Raw genomic sequence first — 14,239 nt, forward strand, 5'->3', positions numbered from 1 at the left:
GGGAGACCTCATTGCTCTTTACAACTACCTGAAAGGACGGTGTTGAGAGGCTGGTGCTGCTCTCTTCTCAAACGTAATTAGTGACAGAACAAGAGGGAATGGCCTCAAGCTATGACTGGGTAGGTTTAGACTGGACATCAGGAAAAAAATTTTCATGGAAAGAGTGGTCAGGCATTGGAATGTGCTGCCCAGGGAGGTGGTTGAGTCACCAACCCTGGATGTGTTTCAAGGCTGTTTGGATGTGGTGCTTGGGGATATGGTTTAGGGGTGAATCTTGTAGAGCAGAGTTATCAGTTGCACTTGGTGATCCTGAGGGTCTTTCCCAACCTGAATGTTTCTGTGATTCTGTGATCAATTCCAGATTCAGACCCATATGAAACTCAGGCAATGCACAACGCTTCTATGTACAGAGTGGAAGAAATTTTACTTATTTTTTGCCTTTTCACAACAATACTGTTTGCCAACAAACAAATTAGCAGCATAGTACAATCAATTTTTCATCTCAGACTACAGTTCTTTGGGATAGAAACTACAAATCCCCAAGAAATGTAGTCTGTTACAGTAACAAAGTTAACAAAAATACCAATCCAAACAGCCTTATCTTCATAGTTTCTTTTGGGCGAACCAAGAATATTGTATAGATTTCCTGGGATTACCATTAGGTATTCAACTTCTTTCCTGCATAAGCACACTAAAAAGTCTCTACAGGAGTAACATTTCTTTGAAAGACAGAAAACTACAAATCACATCCATATTTTAAGATAAAAAATAAAATAGTGAAATAATATTTTGTAATGGCATGAGCAACACATAAAGCAACCTGTGTACGATACAAAGCATTAGGAGGAAAAAGGGAGGAGACAAAAAAAATTTACTATCTTCTGCAAAATCTGCACACTCAAATCAGCAAGGGGATGAGGCAGACAACCTAAGAAGAATAGCTTTCATCATTCAAAAATCAACTACAAAATTGTTTCAAAACACACTGCCTTCGTAGGCTCTAAGAAAAGGGAAAAGAAGTGTTGTCCTTTTAAACAGCGCCCCCTCCTGATCAGAAATAAATTGCTACTGTCTCGGTGGAAGCCCTCAGACTTCACCAACAGCACCAAACCTGGTGACCTACGCATGATTTACCAGACAATTTTCAAAAACTCAAACCAGCCTCAACCACAAAACTGTCAAAATATATTATATTTAGATTAGCTCTAAGATTACGCTTATCAGCAAAGCCAGTTTGTGAGTGAGAACGAACAATCCAAAGCTCAAGAACACTCAAAAATCAAGGGGAACGTTGGGGAATAGTCCAAAAATCCTCTCAACAGCCACTGCAGGGATGGATATATTCAATCGCAGCTGCTTAGATAAGAAACTCAGTTTGCTAATCACAGCTTCCAAAATGCTGTTAAAGGAGACAGCATCTGGCTTACCTATAGCTAAACTCTTCACCTCCACATGACCCTGGACTTTCTGAAAAATTACACTGTACTCCATTTTACAATCTCTAACAATTTGTAACTGTCCAAAATGTAGAGAGAGGCAATTCCATACAGACATTATTCCTGAACTTAAGAAAAGTTGCTCATTTGTGGCTAAGTTATGAAGTAGCACATCTTCTGACTTCAAGGAGCAGTCTTCCAGATAGTACACTCTGCTGCATGTGCCTGTTCAGCTGAACCTGTCACCTCCATATATGTTCCATGAGCAAAAAAATCATTTTATGTAATAGAGTCCAACTTTGGTCTCTAAGCTGTGTAACAACATTTTCAGAATTTCTCACAGAATGTTTCTGCTGTTCTTCAGCACAAAACCAGAGAGAGAAGCAGCTTTGTTCTGCTACATTAGAAGCAGCAACTTATAGCTGTTTGCTTAAAAACCTCAAGAATTTCTGTTCTTTAAAGTGAAGAGTTAAAAGACCAGGAGACCTTTTTGCTATGACTATGCTTTCTTTTATTATTGCTGGTATTTTTTATTTCCAATAAAAAATGCCCAAGTCCAAATTTAAGGTATAATGGGAGCTGCAAAATGCACACTCTCCAAGGAAATATTTGTTGGTGCTTCAAGGCAAAGATTCAGTCCATGAAGTGCATGCTCCATTGTATCACACATCTGAGCAGTTTGCTCCAACTGTCCCTACAGACCAACTAAGCATGTTCTAGCCCAGTTTTTGTTTATAATTACTGCTCACACCTATTGTGCATGAGGATAACACAAAATACCAGCATAGTGACAAAGTATCCTCTCTGCTCAGTTGCTGCTAACACTAAAATGTGGAAAGGATATAATTTGTATTATTTTTTGTGAATTATGAATATAGCAACTAAACAACAACAACAACAAAACAAAAAATAACCACTTGAACAATTCCAGTTGGGAGATTACATGCACAAGCAAATGTGAAAAACACTGTGGTAACTAGCCACTGACTGACCTAAGACCAGAGACTGAAATAATGAGATTCTCAGCAAGCCCTTTCTGCTCTTGATTTCTTCAGACATTCACCACACAGACATGATAAACATGTCAGACTAAAGAGCTATTTGGTTTCTGTTGAATGGCATCAATACCCAGTAACTAAAAAGACAAAGCCATTTATTCTTCAGAAATTCAGAAGTATAGGAGGTTTGCAACTAAGATTTTAAAACAATCTAAAAATATCTGTAAGTTCCATGGTTTAAATTAATTGTATTTTAGCAGTAGTCTCTATATGCAGACCATTTAATTTTAGTGCTTGATCAAGATTTTTCTGGGGTGGTTTTTGTTGTGGATTTGTTAGGGCTGGGGTTTTTTTGGTTGGTTATTTGGGTTTTTTTAAAGCAGTTTTTCAGACCTGAAAGTTATTTTCACATATATGCAGTTCCTGATTCATAGAATGGTTTGGGTTGGAAGGGATCTTAAAAACCATCTAGTTCCAACGCCTGCCAGCATCGGCAGAGACACCTTCCACTAGACTAGGTTGCTCATGCTGATATTCATGTCTACTTTTTTTTCATTCTTCCTAGCATTTATAAAGTACCTATAACTCTCCTACCATTTCAGTTACCAGGCAACACACTGTAGCAAAGTAACATAAAACTTCCATGAATGTGTAACTGCACAAGAGAGAGAGGCTCTGAAAGAAACTGCACTGAAAGAGAGGCTTCATGGCAGTAAAGAACACTGAGATTATCAGATTCAAATGTTGCAGTATGGAAACTGATAGAACTGTTGGGAAAAAAATAAAGCCTGAGATTTTAGCTAGTTCAAAGCAAAAATTAAGGAGTCCAGCCAATCCTGGCTCCTTTGAAGTCAACAGAACATGCCAGGCTGGAATGGTAACACTGCTGTTGAACAACTTGACGTGGTTGCTGCCTCCCAATTTTTCTATACCTGCTTCTGAACTGAACAGTCAAACTCATTTAGACTTTCAGTTTAGCTTAACTGACATCAAAATAACATACTTTTATGTAACCACATGATTTCTTTAACAAGTTGACTGGAATAAAGGAAAAAAGGAACACAAGTAACTGAAATCAAAATACCTGTTATTGAGCAGTACACTATGTGAGGAGCAATCTTTTTAATGTCTTCATAACCTAGACCCAGTTCAGCCAGTTTTCCAGGGATAAAGTTTTCCACAAAAACATCAGACACTGCTGCAAGCTTTAGAAAAGAAAAGGATAAGCAAGATGTGTTAATGAGCTTCCAGAAGTCAAATCAATTCCTCATCTAACTTAATTTTAAAATCACATTAATCAAAATGGCTCCAGTCTTCCTGACAAAAGAAAACTTACAAACCTAGAGACATATTTTTGGCATGTTAGACTGTGCATCTCTGCAAATACGTATTAGAGGTGCTTCCTATCCACAAAGGAGACTGTCAAAATCCTAAAGCAACTAGACAAAACTATAAAGTAATCATAGGATCAGCATCACATCAATTTCCCAAGACCTGACAAGATTTTACAGAACAATCATCACCTTTATACCTGCACTTAGCTTGAGAAAAAGGGGGTAGAGAGAATGCATCTTTAGCCTTCACACCTTCCCTACCTTAGAAATAATTTTATAAACTGCAATCAATTATTTAAATTGAAAAACAATTACCATAACAGAGGACATGTATCCCACTTCCTGTGTGCAGAAGCAGAGTAAGGAATTCAAAAGTTTCAGACATTCAATTTAACCCAATAGAAGTCCCCTCAATTAGAACTGTGCTGTCATGCTCTGCAATGTCACTTGCTCCACTACATCTAAATCAGGTACAAGCTGAAGCATAGAAGGTTCCGTGTGAACGTAAGGAAAAACTTTTTCACTGTGAAGGTGACAAAACACTGGAACAGGCTGCCCAGAGAGGTTGTGGAGTCTCCTCTTCTGGAGACATTCAAAACCCACCTGGACATGTTTCTGTGTGACCTACTCTTGGTGATCCTGCCCTGGTGGGGGGGAGGGGGTGACTAGATGATGTTTCAAGGTCCCTTCCAACCCCGTAATGTTCTGTGATTCTGTAAGTGAATGGCCTAGTCCAAAAAAATCTGTTGAAGTTAAAAGATTAACATACAATCTTGATAGGCTTTAAATGACATCTTTTTTGTTGTTGTTCCTATAAAAGTAATAGACATAGATATGTGGATAGACAGATAGATATAGCAATTTCAGTAAGACTAATACTAATTAAGAACTGAAGCAAGAGAACTACATGTTAAAAGAATGACATGTGCCTTAGGAGAGTTGTGGCCTTTTTTTGCTTGGCTGGGCGGGTTTTCTCCCCAGGACCAAAGAAAAATTCTGTGGGAATCCTGTAATTGTGCTATTATGAAAGAGCAGACCCTTGGACGAGTGTTTTGTAGCACTGTGCCAAAGGAAGAAAAGCAGGCAGAACTCCCTATGACCAGCTTTCTTCAGCTCACTTTATACTACTGACAGAATTCTCAAAGTTGTGCTTTTGTCACATACCTGAAGACTCTTTCCTCCTGTGTTTTTAATAGGATGCTAGATTCTGAGATTGACATTTGTCCTCTTCTACCTATATGGAATTTACAACACTGAGAAACAAGATTTATTCTAAGCATGCTACTTCAAAAAATTACAGCCTTATTACTTTTCTTAGTAGGGCTTAGGGTCATAACAAAATTCATATTTATGCCTGTGCAACCAGCGACCAGCGTCAGAAATTTGAATTTCTTCTTGCCATCGATTACTACAGAGACATGAACACTACTTTTCATAGTAACAATACAGTGCTGAGCACCACTCAATTGTACACACATCTGTCCTGAGGCAAAAGCCTATTACAGACAACTTCCCTTTACATATTCTTTTTGACAAAACTCCAAACAGAAGAAATTACATTCTGGTTCCATTAGAGATGCAATAATGGAATGTCAAGACCTCTGCATCAAATATTTTCCTGAAGCTATCACTCTAAATCAAGCAGAATGATGAACAACTCCACAAGAAGAGTCAAATTTCAATAATGCCTCATCACTTCAGTTCACAAAGTTGCTGTAACACAGACAGGGTGTCACTGATTTAAGGAAAAGAAAGGTATAGTGGTTATGAAAGCAACTTTAATAACAGATAGAAACTATAAGACGTTACTTTGTCACAGATCTCCTCATTTCCACAGCCAGTCTGGTAAATATTCAACAGTTAGTTCTCCCACTGGTAATTCCATACATCACATCTTAGGAAATAATTCTCATACATGCTTGACTATTTCAGTGACATCAAGCTAAGGGAAAAATTAATAATGCTGCTGGCAGGAGCCATCTGTCTGTAGCTCTATGTGCTCGTTACAACCAGCTATCCTAGTTTCAGCATCACGACAACATTTTATTACAAGGGCCTTACAATTACATTACCACTAGGAAGAGGGTGCAAAGCCCAGCACTGAGCTGGCAGCAAGGAGGCTGTTCTTGCATGTCAAATAAGGGAGAAGAAAGTTGCTGCTTTGGTTAAAAAATTATGTGGAATTTGAACTCAACCAGGCACCTGAGCCTCAGGCTCAAAGGTTACATTGCATGTTCTTAAGTCAGCAGCCACTCAATTCCACAGACCACAACAAGGTTCTCCACATTGCAGGCAGAAAGTTACACATTTACAATCAGAATCAAGGAGTTATCTTCCTGCACAAATGTCACGATAAGAAAAGGGGAAATTCCTAACTACAAATACTGGCAGTCACATAAAAAGCTTTGGCTGAATCCATCTTTTCTCCAGCTCATCCTGGCTCATAAGCCCCGCTGCCTGTAACTCTTCAAGAAGGCCCTGCCCACACAAGTGGACATTATGCATAGAGCAGTTTTTCTTTCACCATTTTTAAAGGTCAAATGACAAGCTAGTCCTCTCATGTGAAAAGACCCATTTTTAGAGCCCCAAAACCACATCTGTGTTATACCATGCAAAATTATTCCAAATGACAGAAGCTCAGCATGAGACAACAGTGAGCTCACGCCTCCCAGAAAGCAAACCATTTCCAAGGCTGCATCGAGAGGAGTGTCGCCAGCAGGTCAAAAGAAGGGATTCTTTCCCTTAGCTTTGCTTTTGGTGAGACCACCACCTCAAATGCTGCATCCAGTTCTGGTGTCCCCATCATAAGAAGAACATAAAACTGTTGGAGTAAGATGGGCCACAAAGATGATCCCAGGGCTGAAGCACCTCTGCTGTAAAGATAGGCTGAGGGAGCTGGGGTTCTTCAGCCTGGAGAAGACTCCGGGGGGAACCTTATAGCTGCCTTCCAGTACCTCAAGGGAGCCTGCAAGAAGGCTGGAAAGGGACTATTTACAAAGGCCTGCAGTGATAGTTTTAAGCTGAGCAAGAGCAGGTTTAGACCAAACCTTGGGAAGCAGTTCTTCAGTACAAGGGTGGTGAGACTCTGGAACAGGTTGCCCACAGAGGCTGTGGATGCCCCCTCTCTGGAGATGTTCATGGTCAGGTTGGACGAGGCCTTGAGCAACCAACTTGAGTTGAGAGAATCCCTGCCCATGGCATAGAGGTTGTAGTAGATGATCCCTCAAGGTCCCCCCCCCCCCAACCCTAACAGCCATTTTGGTGATGATGATGACAGTGGGGGTCCCCCCCTGGCCTTTTTCAAAACCTTTAGAAGATAAACCCATATAGCACTGCCAATACACAACCAATTCACCATACAACTGCCTTCATGCAAAGAAAAAAAGGCCCCCCCAGACCCACCCCTCCAGCCTTCCATAACCCCTACACAGCCTTCCACCAAAACAAAGACAGTCCCCCACCCCCCCTCCAGCTGCTACCCCCCCTTACCACTGCCTCCTACTTCCTTTTCATGCAATATTCCCAAAATAGTACCAGACAAATTCCACTTATTGCAGGACATATACAGTCTGTGAAAAAGTTACTGGAAACAAGACTGAAGCAGTAGCAGAAGCCAGCTCAGCCTTTGATGTGCTAGTACTGCAGGGCTAAACATACAGCATAAGGGAGTCTTATGGGGAGTTTGGTCTTATGTTTCTAAAGAAATAAGAAAGGCATGACAGAAGCTAAGATGTGATGCTTTTATTAATTTCACAATTGGGAAAAAAAGGATTCCCATGAAGACACCCTTCCACTCTGAACTCAAATACTGAAAAAAGAAACTAATATTAAGTTTGACCTACAGGACAGTATTTGTCAGACTTAGTAGCTCATCTCTGTAAACTGCTCACTGTTAGACCTTTTCCTCACAGTACTTCATCTGAAGCTTCTGATGACACTTTAAAGTAAATTTTGTATCTAAAATCATTAGAAATTACACTGAATATTAAGTTCAAAAGCACAGAGAGTACAGAAGCTATGTACTGCAATTGAGCAAATTTATTACATGCATGCATATTTAATTATCAGATATCAAATTAATACTTGAAATGCAGAGTTTATTTTTTAATACTCAGCAGCAAAAAAATACAAAATAGGCAAAGTCTGCATGCTATCAAAACCTACCTCTCTGATGAGTTTTGCTCCTTTTGAGTCCTTCATGTTGATAGCTATACTCTGGGGATTAAAAAAGAGAAACAACACAAAAACAACACCACAGTAACTTATGTGAAAATCCTTCTGGTGATTATCATAACCAACAGCCAAGTTCCATACTACAGCTAAATAAAGTAAGTAAATTTTGGACATAATCCCCAAATCCCCTTGCAAAAGAAAAAAAAACAACTGTTGATAAAGCAAGCTGAACTGTCTCACCAATGGATCAGACAAGCACCAAAGCAAGTCTGACAGAGCTGCACTGTACTCTGTTCACAAGGCCCCTATTACTGCAAGCATGTGTTGGGACATCAGAAACGTTTGTTTCAATGCCAACAAGCCATTAAACAGCTCGGGAACCTCACTAAACTCTACCTTAATCCTGAAGCTGCACAAGCTACCTTTAGCCACCCTAACTATGGTGTGATGGTTGCTCTCCCCCAGCTTCAACTGCCAGCTGATGCAGGCCAGCTGAGCTGACACACCTGAAAAAAACGATCCTTCACATAATATAATCCTTACTTTTCAGTCAATTTGCATGAGCAGCTAAAGACTGGCAGGACCACTCCTGCTTTTCTGCATTTGTCTCAGCTGACTAAAGCACCATACCAGAGGTTTGCAGGGTTTTCTACCTTAAAAAGACCCTCTTTTTCTCCAGAAATTCATTCATCATAACTCAAGGCCAACATAACTATTGTTCCATCAGACATGTTAAGAACCTAACAAAGAACTATTATGCTTTTCAGTTGTAATAACAGAAAACATAGGTGAATGTTCCATACCAGACATCATTTACCTTTTTATTTCTGTTAACACTGAGAAAATAAATACTTTCTGTTCCAACAAAAGGTGGGCCCCAGACTCTTGTGTCATCACCAGCTCCTGAAAGAAATACCATGGCATTTTCAATATTGTTGTTCAATATCATACTGTCAACAAAGAAAAAGAATGAAAAGTTTTGCTTCAACATGTATGTAAACGACCTAAACTTCATCTAGCAGGCAGGACAAAAATTAGTTTTATAAATATATTTTAGGATATTTATTAAAAAGTGAACATGATTAAGTGAACAGTGCTTGCTATACTGGGATTACTTTTTAGATTTAAAATATTAATATACAGCCACACACCAGCAATGTACGCCTGGGTTTTTTGGTTGGCTTGGTTTGTGGGTTTGGGGTGGGTTAGGTTTTCATTTAGTTGGCTGGTTTATGGGGAAGCTGATTTTTTGTTTCAACTTAAAGCAGAGATACAAAACCATTCTTTTAAGCAGTCTGGAAGAATGTAGAACTATTGCCCTGTACCAAATCACACAATGTATGTAGTCACTAAGATACTCCGGAAACGCTCTGGACAACATCCACCACAGATCAGCAACAACTTGTTAAGCTACATACTACAGAACACCAAACTAAAAGCAGCACCTGCCATAGCTGCTGCAATCCTCCACCTCCAGCCCTTGCAGAAAGGCAAGATGGCATTAAAGCAGCTGCAGACACTTACATCACATATGCTTAATTTCCAGTTTTAAACCTTTCTTAAATGTCACAAAGACTAGCAATCTATTTTAATTAGAGTCTACACTATGACTGGCAATCTATTTTTATCAGAATTAAAGCTAAATTTAAAGCCAGAAATAATCATCATGCACCTTCTTATATCTACTTGGTAGCTTCACACAAGTGAAAATTTTTCTCTATAAGGCAACATAAAAGACTGATAGCAGTATACAGACACAAGCTGAAGGACCTTACATATATAATATAACCACTGTCATGATTAATGCTACACACTATAGTAACCCAAAGTCTACAGCCATTTAAGATCAACTGTGGTAGAAGCTATATAAACACGTCAATAACTCATCAACATTTGTCATATTTAGTATCTCAAAGAACTGTTTTGGTTCATGCAGGAAGCTTGGGGGAAATAAAAAAGAAATGTCTCTTCTGTATGCTAACATTTCAAACTGTCCAAAACACAACATTTCAGTCGTACTTCCCACATAGTGTGGCTACAATCCTTTATGAATTAAAAGCCCTGTGAAAGCAGACATCCCCTCACAGAAAGAGCCTACAACTCACATTCTAAAATGTTTGAAATTCAGAATTACCAGGCTGCCCTTCTCCTTCAATCACAAACCAAAACTCTAAGAGCTGAAACAAAAAATCCCCCAAACCATTAGTGAATGTTCAACCACTTGCATTGTTCTATTCCTACTACCTAGAATAATTGAAATAATACTACTGTCAGTCTCAGCTGAGAGAATGAAACTGATGAAGCTTCTGCCCTGTGACAAAAGTGAAAACGTCGGAAACAATGCTGAGTAATTATGAATGACCACAGGCTGAAGTGACAAAACTTTTGTTGTAATGTTTTGGTAACTATTCACACATCCAGTATTTCCTACCTAAAATAAAATATAGAGAAGATAACATGTTTTATTATCTTAAGTGTGTGATTATCTTCACCAGCTCTTTTCCAAATGAAAGATAAAATCAAAGATAAAAGGTAAAAACTTAAAACGTGGAAATTTAGAGAAGGAAAAAATACATGACATAATGTGCAGCTGTTATGGCATAATTACATCCCTTGAATGTGCAATGATGCACAAAACTGCAAGCTAAATGAAGGGAATATTCCTAAAAAAGCACTAAACACCATGAAAATTGTCATTCTTCTTCTATGGTCTCAGGAAGTATAAAGTGTAAAGCATGTTTTACCACCACCCAGTCCTTAACAAATCTTTGAATAAGAAATACGTGAACCAAGTGAAAAAAAGAAAAATATTCTGTTAAGCTAACTGTTCCGAAAATAAAATAAATTCTGTTTATGAATCACAGAAACATTCAGGTTGGACAAGACCCTCAGGATCACCAAGTCCAATCAACAACTCTACTCTACAAGGTGCACCCCTAAATCACATCCCCAAACACCACCTCCAAACAACCTGACCTGAAAAATGCTGGCTGAAAAGTATCAACAAATAGCTACAAAATTACCACAATGCCACATGCACAGTCACCAAAAGCACAACATCATCAGATAAATACAATCACTGTCTTCCTAAATATTTTTTGAAGGTTTTGATCTCGCATTCTCAGTCATGTACTGCTTAAAATATGCACACAGCTACCTGTTAAACTACCCCCCCCCCCCTCTTTTTATTGTATCTGTAATAGATAAATAAAAATCTTACCTGGTCTTTCCACTTTGATAACTTCAGCGCCTAGATCTCCTAAATTCATTGTGGCAAAAGGCCCTGCAAGTACCCTGTAATATTAAAAAAAGATTGTTTGCATAGTTTTTCCTATCAGAGTATTTGTGGCTGGACAGAATGTTGCAAATGACACACAAAAAACAAACCTTGTTAAATCAAGAATTTTCACACCATCCAATGGCTTTACATTACTGGCACCTGACAAGAAACAGAAAAGAGTAACTTTTGAATCCTTTTTTTTTTTTTTGCAAGATAACAATGTTTTGCATTGTTAGCCTGAAACACTGTTGTTATGGCATTCTCCTTTCCAACCTATCTCACCCAAACAAAAGACAGCAAATCTTTCTGCACAGGTAGGTTATTAGAAGCACATTACATTAGTAAAGCTGTTCAGAGCTGAAAATTTTACGGTTAACACTGCAGAACCTATTCTAAACACCTAGGAATTCTACAATAAAGCTATTCCACAGAGGTATTTATATGTACCTTCCACAAACATATAGCTTAAAGACTAATCTGAAGAAGATCCAGTAAGAGTGTAACAAGCAACATCAGAATGATGTAAACTACTACTAATGGGTAGTAGACAACATGAAGCACAAAATCCTCATGAAGTCTTTTGATGTGTGTAGACTTATGCACTTGCAACACACAGCAAAAAAAAAAAAAAAAAAAAACAAAAAACCAAGAATATCTGCATTTCAGAAAAGAGGTCACAAAACTGAAGACTATATGATTGAGGGAAACTAAATTCCAATGGCAGTTCCACATGCAAGGTAACTAGCAGGAAATCACAATGCTTTCCTCTTTTCCCTCATCTTTTCCAACCTGACTAGCTCTAAGTAACAACAGCAGATACTAAGCATCTTAGAGCAAGCAATCTTTTAGTCTAGACCACAAGTTTGCCAACTGTCTCTTAGGTAACCTCAGACTACCTTCTGCTAACTCAGTGTCTTTAGTTCTAGCTGGGGATGCAACCACTTCGCTACCCCCTCTGGATGGCAATTTCATTACTATTTCAAAGGTAGTCTCACACCACACACAAAAAATCCCAACCAAATAACCAATAACACCCAAAAAACTTACACAAGACTACGTGTGGTAAGTATCTCTTCTTGGTGTTTGTCCGTGTAAGAAAAAAGATTTAAATCATGGGCAAAAAATGACATAAACACTCAATTAATTCAAGTTAGACTTCCTTACAGAACAGAAAGAAGAAAAGGTCCACAGTCCCTCAAGCATGCAGGACTGCATGATATGTCTCCTGAGTCATGCAACCTGTGTCACCCTCTCCACACTCCCTCCATAACACCTGAGCCATCATTCCAGCCACCCCCACAACTCTCCCTCATACCTTACTGTATACATAACATGAAGGAGATGGATAGAGATATGTGTAATAACAAAGCTAGAGATAGGAAGCATCATTGGGAATTCAAGGCTCCTGTTCAAATGTTTCTATTCACTGTACTGCTCTCAATGAGAATACTTGCATGCAATTCTTCATCTTCATGACATTTTCCTCAATTATTCCAATCACTCCATAGGAAAATAAATTTAATGGGGTTTGGATCAAGGAGCATGTTGCAAATGTGCTTACTGAGGACTGGCCATGTATTCTGCACATTTCAAAGACTAGGAAAACTCAGGTTGCCACCTCTCATCAATGCTGCACACCTCAGTGAAAATTCCAGGTGTTTGAAGATACTTGTGCTAGTGTCCAGTGAACATCACAGATCTTCCAAGTAACCTCAATTTGTTCAAGCTGGCTCTAGCTGAGCAAACACTTAAGCATATGCTTGTCTGTTAAGGAACCGAGTGCACCATTTGCTTCACAATGGCACTACTCGGTGTTTACAAAAAATATGTAAACAACAGCTTTACTGAAAAGAACAACTCCCTGAAAAAAAGACATCAGTTAACAAAATGAGTCCATATTCCTCTATTCTCTCCACGAATTTTAAAGGTGCTTTCTCTTACTCAAAGGCTCACTCACTCTCTTCCGGAGCCAGCGTTTAGTGTTACACTTGTCACAGGTACATCTGAACAGCAGCAACTTCTCACAGAAAACAGGTTCTCTACCTGTGGCTAAATTGGGTTGCATAAACCCTCAAAGAAGTCTATAAAGTGTTAAGAGTAGCCTCAAAATATGCATTTATTCCTAACTAAGACTGATCAATCCTTAATAACTGTCATATGACTCATGTTACAGTAACATCTATTGCTCCAGTCAGGGATTAAGACTATTTTATTGCTGGAAGAGGACTGGAGAGCACAGTTGTTGTTTCATAGACAAACATACTGTTGCGACATTTATTTTTTTTAATGCTGGTAAATAACACTGATGTTCTCAATGACAGAGAAATGCAAGAAAGAGGAACGCTCAAAAATTTGCTTTTGAAAATCTGAGGAAAGAAAAGACTTGTTAGAATCTTCAAAGCTGAAAGAGCACAGATATTCACTAAGGACCTAGATCTACATTCCAACAAGACACTTGTTTGCTAAAACGATTACAATAAAAAGCCTCTAGACTACTGAAGCAGCAGTTCTGGTACACTGATCCTGAGTTTCTGAGTGCTACTAACCCCTTACTGCAGCAACAAGAAGAAATAAAAAAGACACCACAAACACACAGAAGAGATCAAAATTGCTCAGTATTCTCCAGAAGCATCTCCTAGGGTTTATGTGTTGGTGGGGGAGTTTTTTGGTGGTGTTTTTTGTTGTTGTTGGTTTGGGTTTTTTTTCAATTTCCTCACTAGCATCCTATCAGGCACATACCCAAAGTTGACCTTTTCTCTGCAGAGCATTTTTTCCTTGGAATTCTGTCTCAATAATTTAAATTCTCTACAAAGCAAACTCATATTTTCTCTCGTATTTTTTTGCTTTTAATTATTCCAGTAACTCAATGACTGAAAGAAAAATCTACTCTCCCCGATCTAACTATACCCTGTTTGTAAACTCTATTCCCATGATGCTTGAATTTACTCTAAATTAGTCTTATCTTTCTTTTACAAATAACTTCAACGCATAAATAGATCCATCCACTCTCAATGATTT

The 14,239-nt window shown here is 38.6% G+C and overlaps 1 protein-coding gene across 1 annotated transcript in view; it reads right to left on the reverse strand.

Annotated features, from left to right (window-relative positions):
- The window catches only part of SUGCT (succinyl-CoA:glutarate-CoA transferase), a 308,741-nt gene that overhangs the window by 292,986 nt on the left and 1,516 nt on the right, over nt 1–14,239 (reverse strand). Inside the window, exons 2-6 of the mRNA XM_054385138.1 lie at nt 11,329–11,380; nt 11,162–11,235; nt 8,759–8,844; nt 7,933–7,983; nt 3,519–3,639 (exon numbers count right to left, since the gene is read on the reverse strand). Coding sequence (XP_054241113.1) covers nt 3,519–3,639; nt 7,933–7,983; nt 8,759–8,844; nt 11,162–11,235; nt 11,329–11,380 — 384 coding nt within the window. The remainder of the gene's footprint in view (nt 1–3,518; nt 3,640–7,932; nt 7,984–8,758; nt 8,845–11,161; nt 11,236–11,328; nt 11,381–14,239) is intronic.

This window comes from Indicator indicator, chromosome 11, assembly GCF_027791375.1.
Source record: "Indicator indicator isolate 239-I01 chromosome 11, UM_Iind_1.1, whole genome shotgun sequence".
NCBI classification, from domain to species: domain Eukaryota; kingdom Metazoa; phylum Chordata; class Aves; order Piciformes; family Indicatoridae; genus Indicator; species Indicator indicator.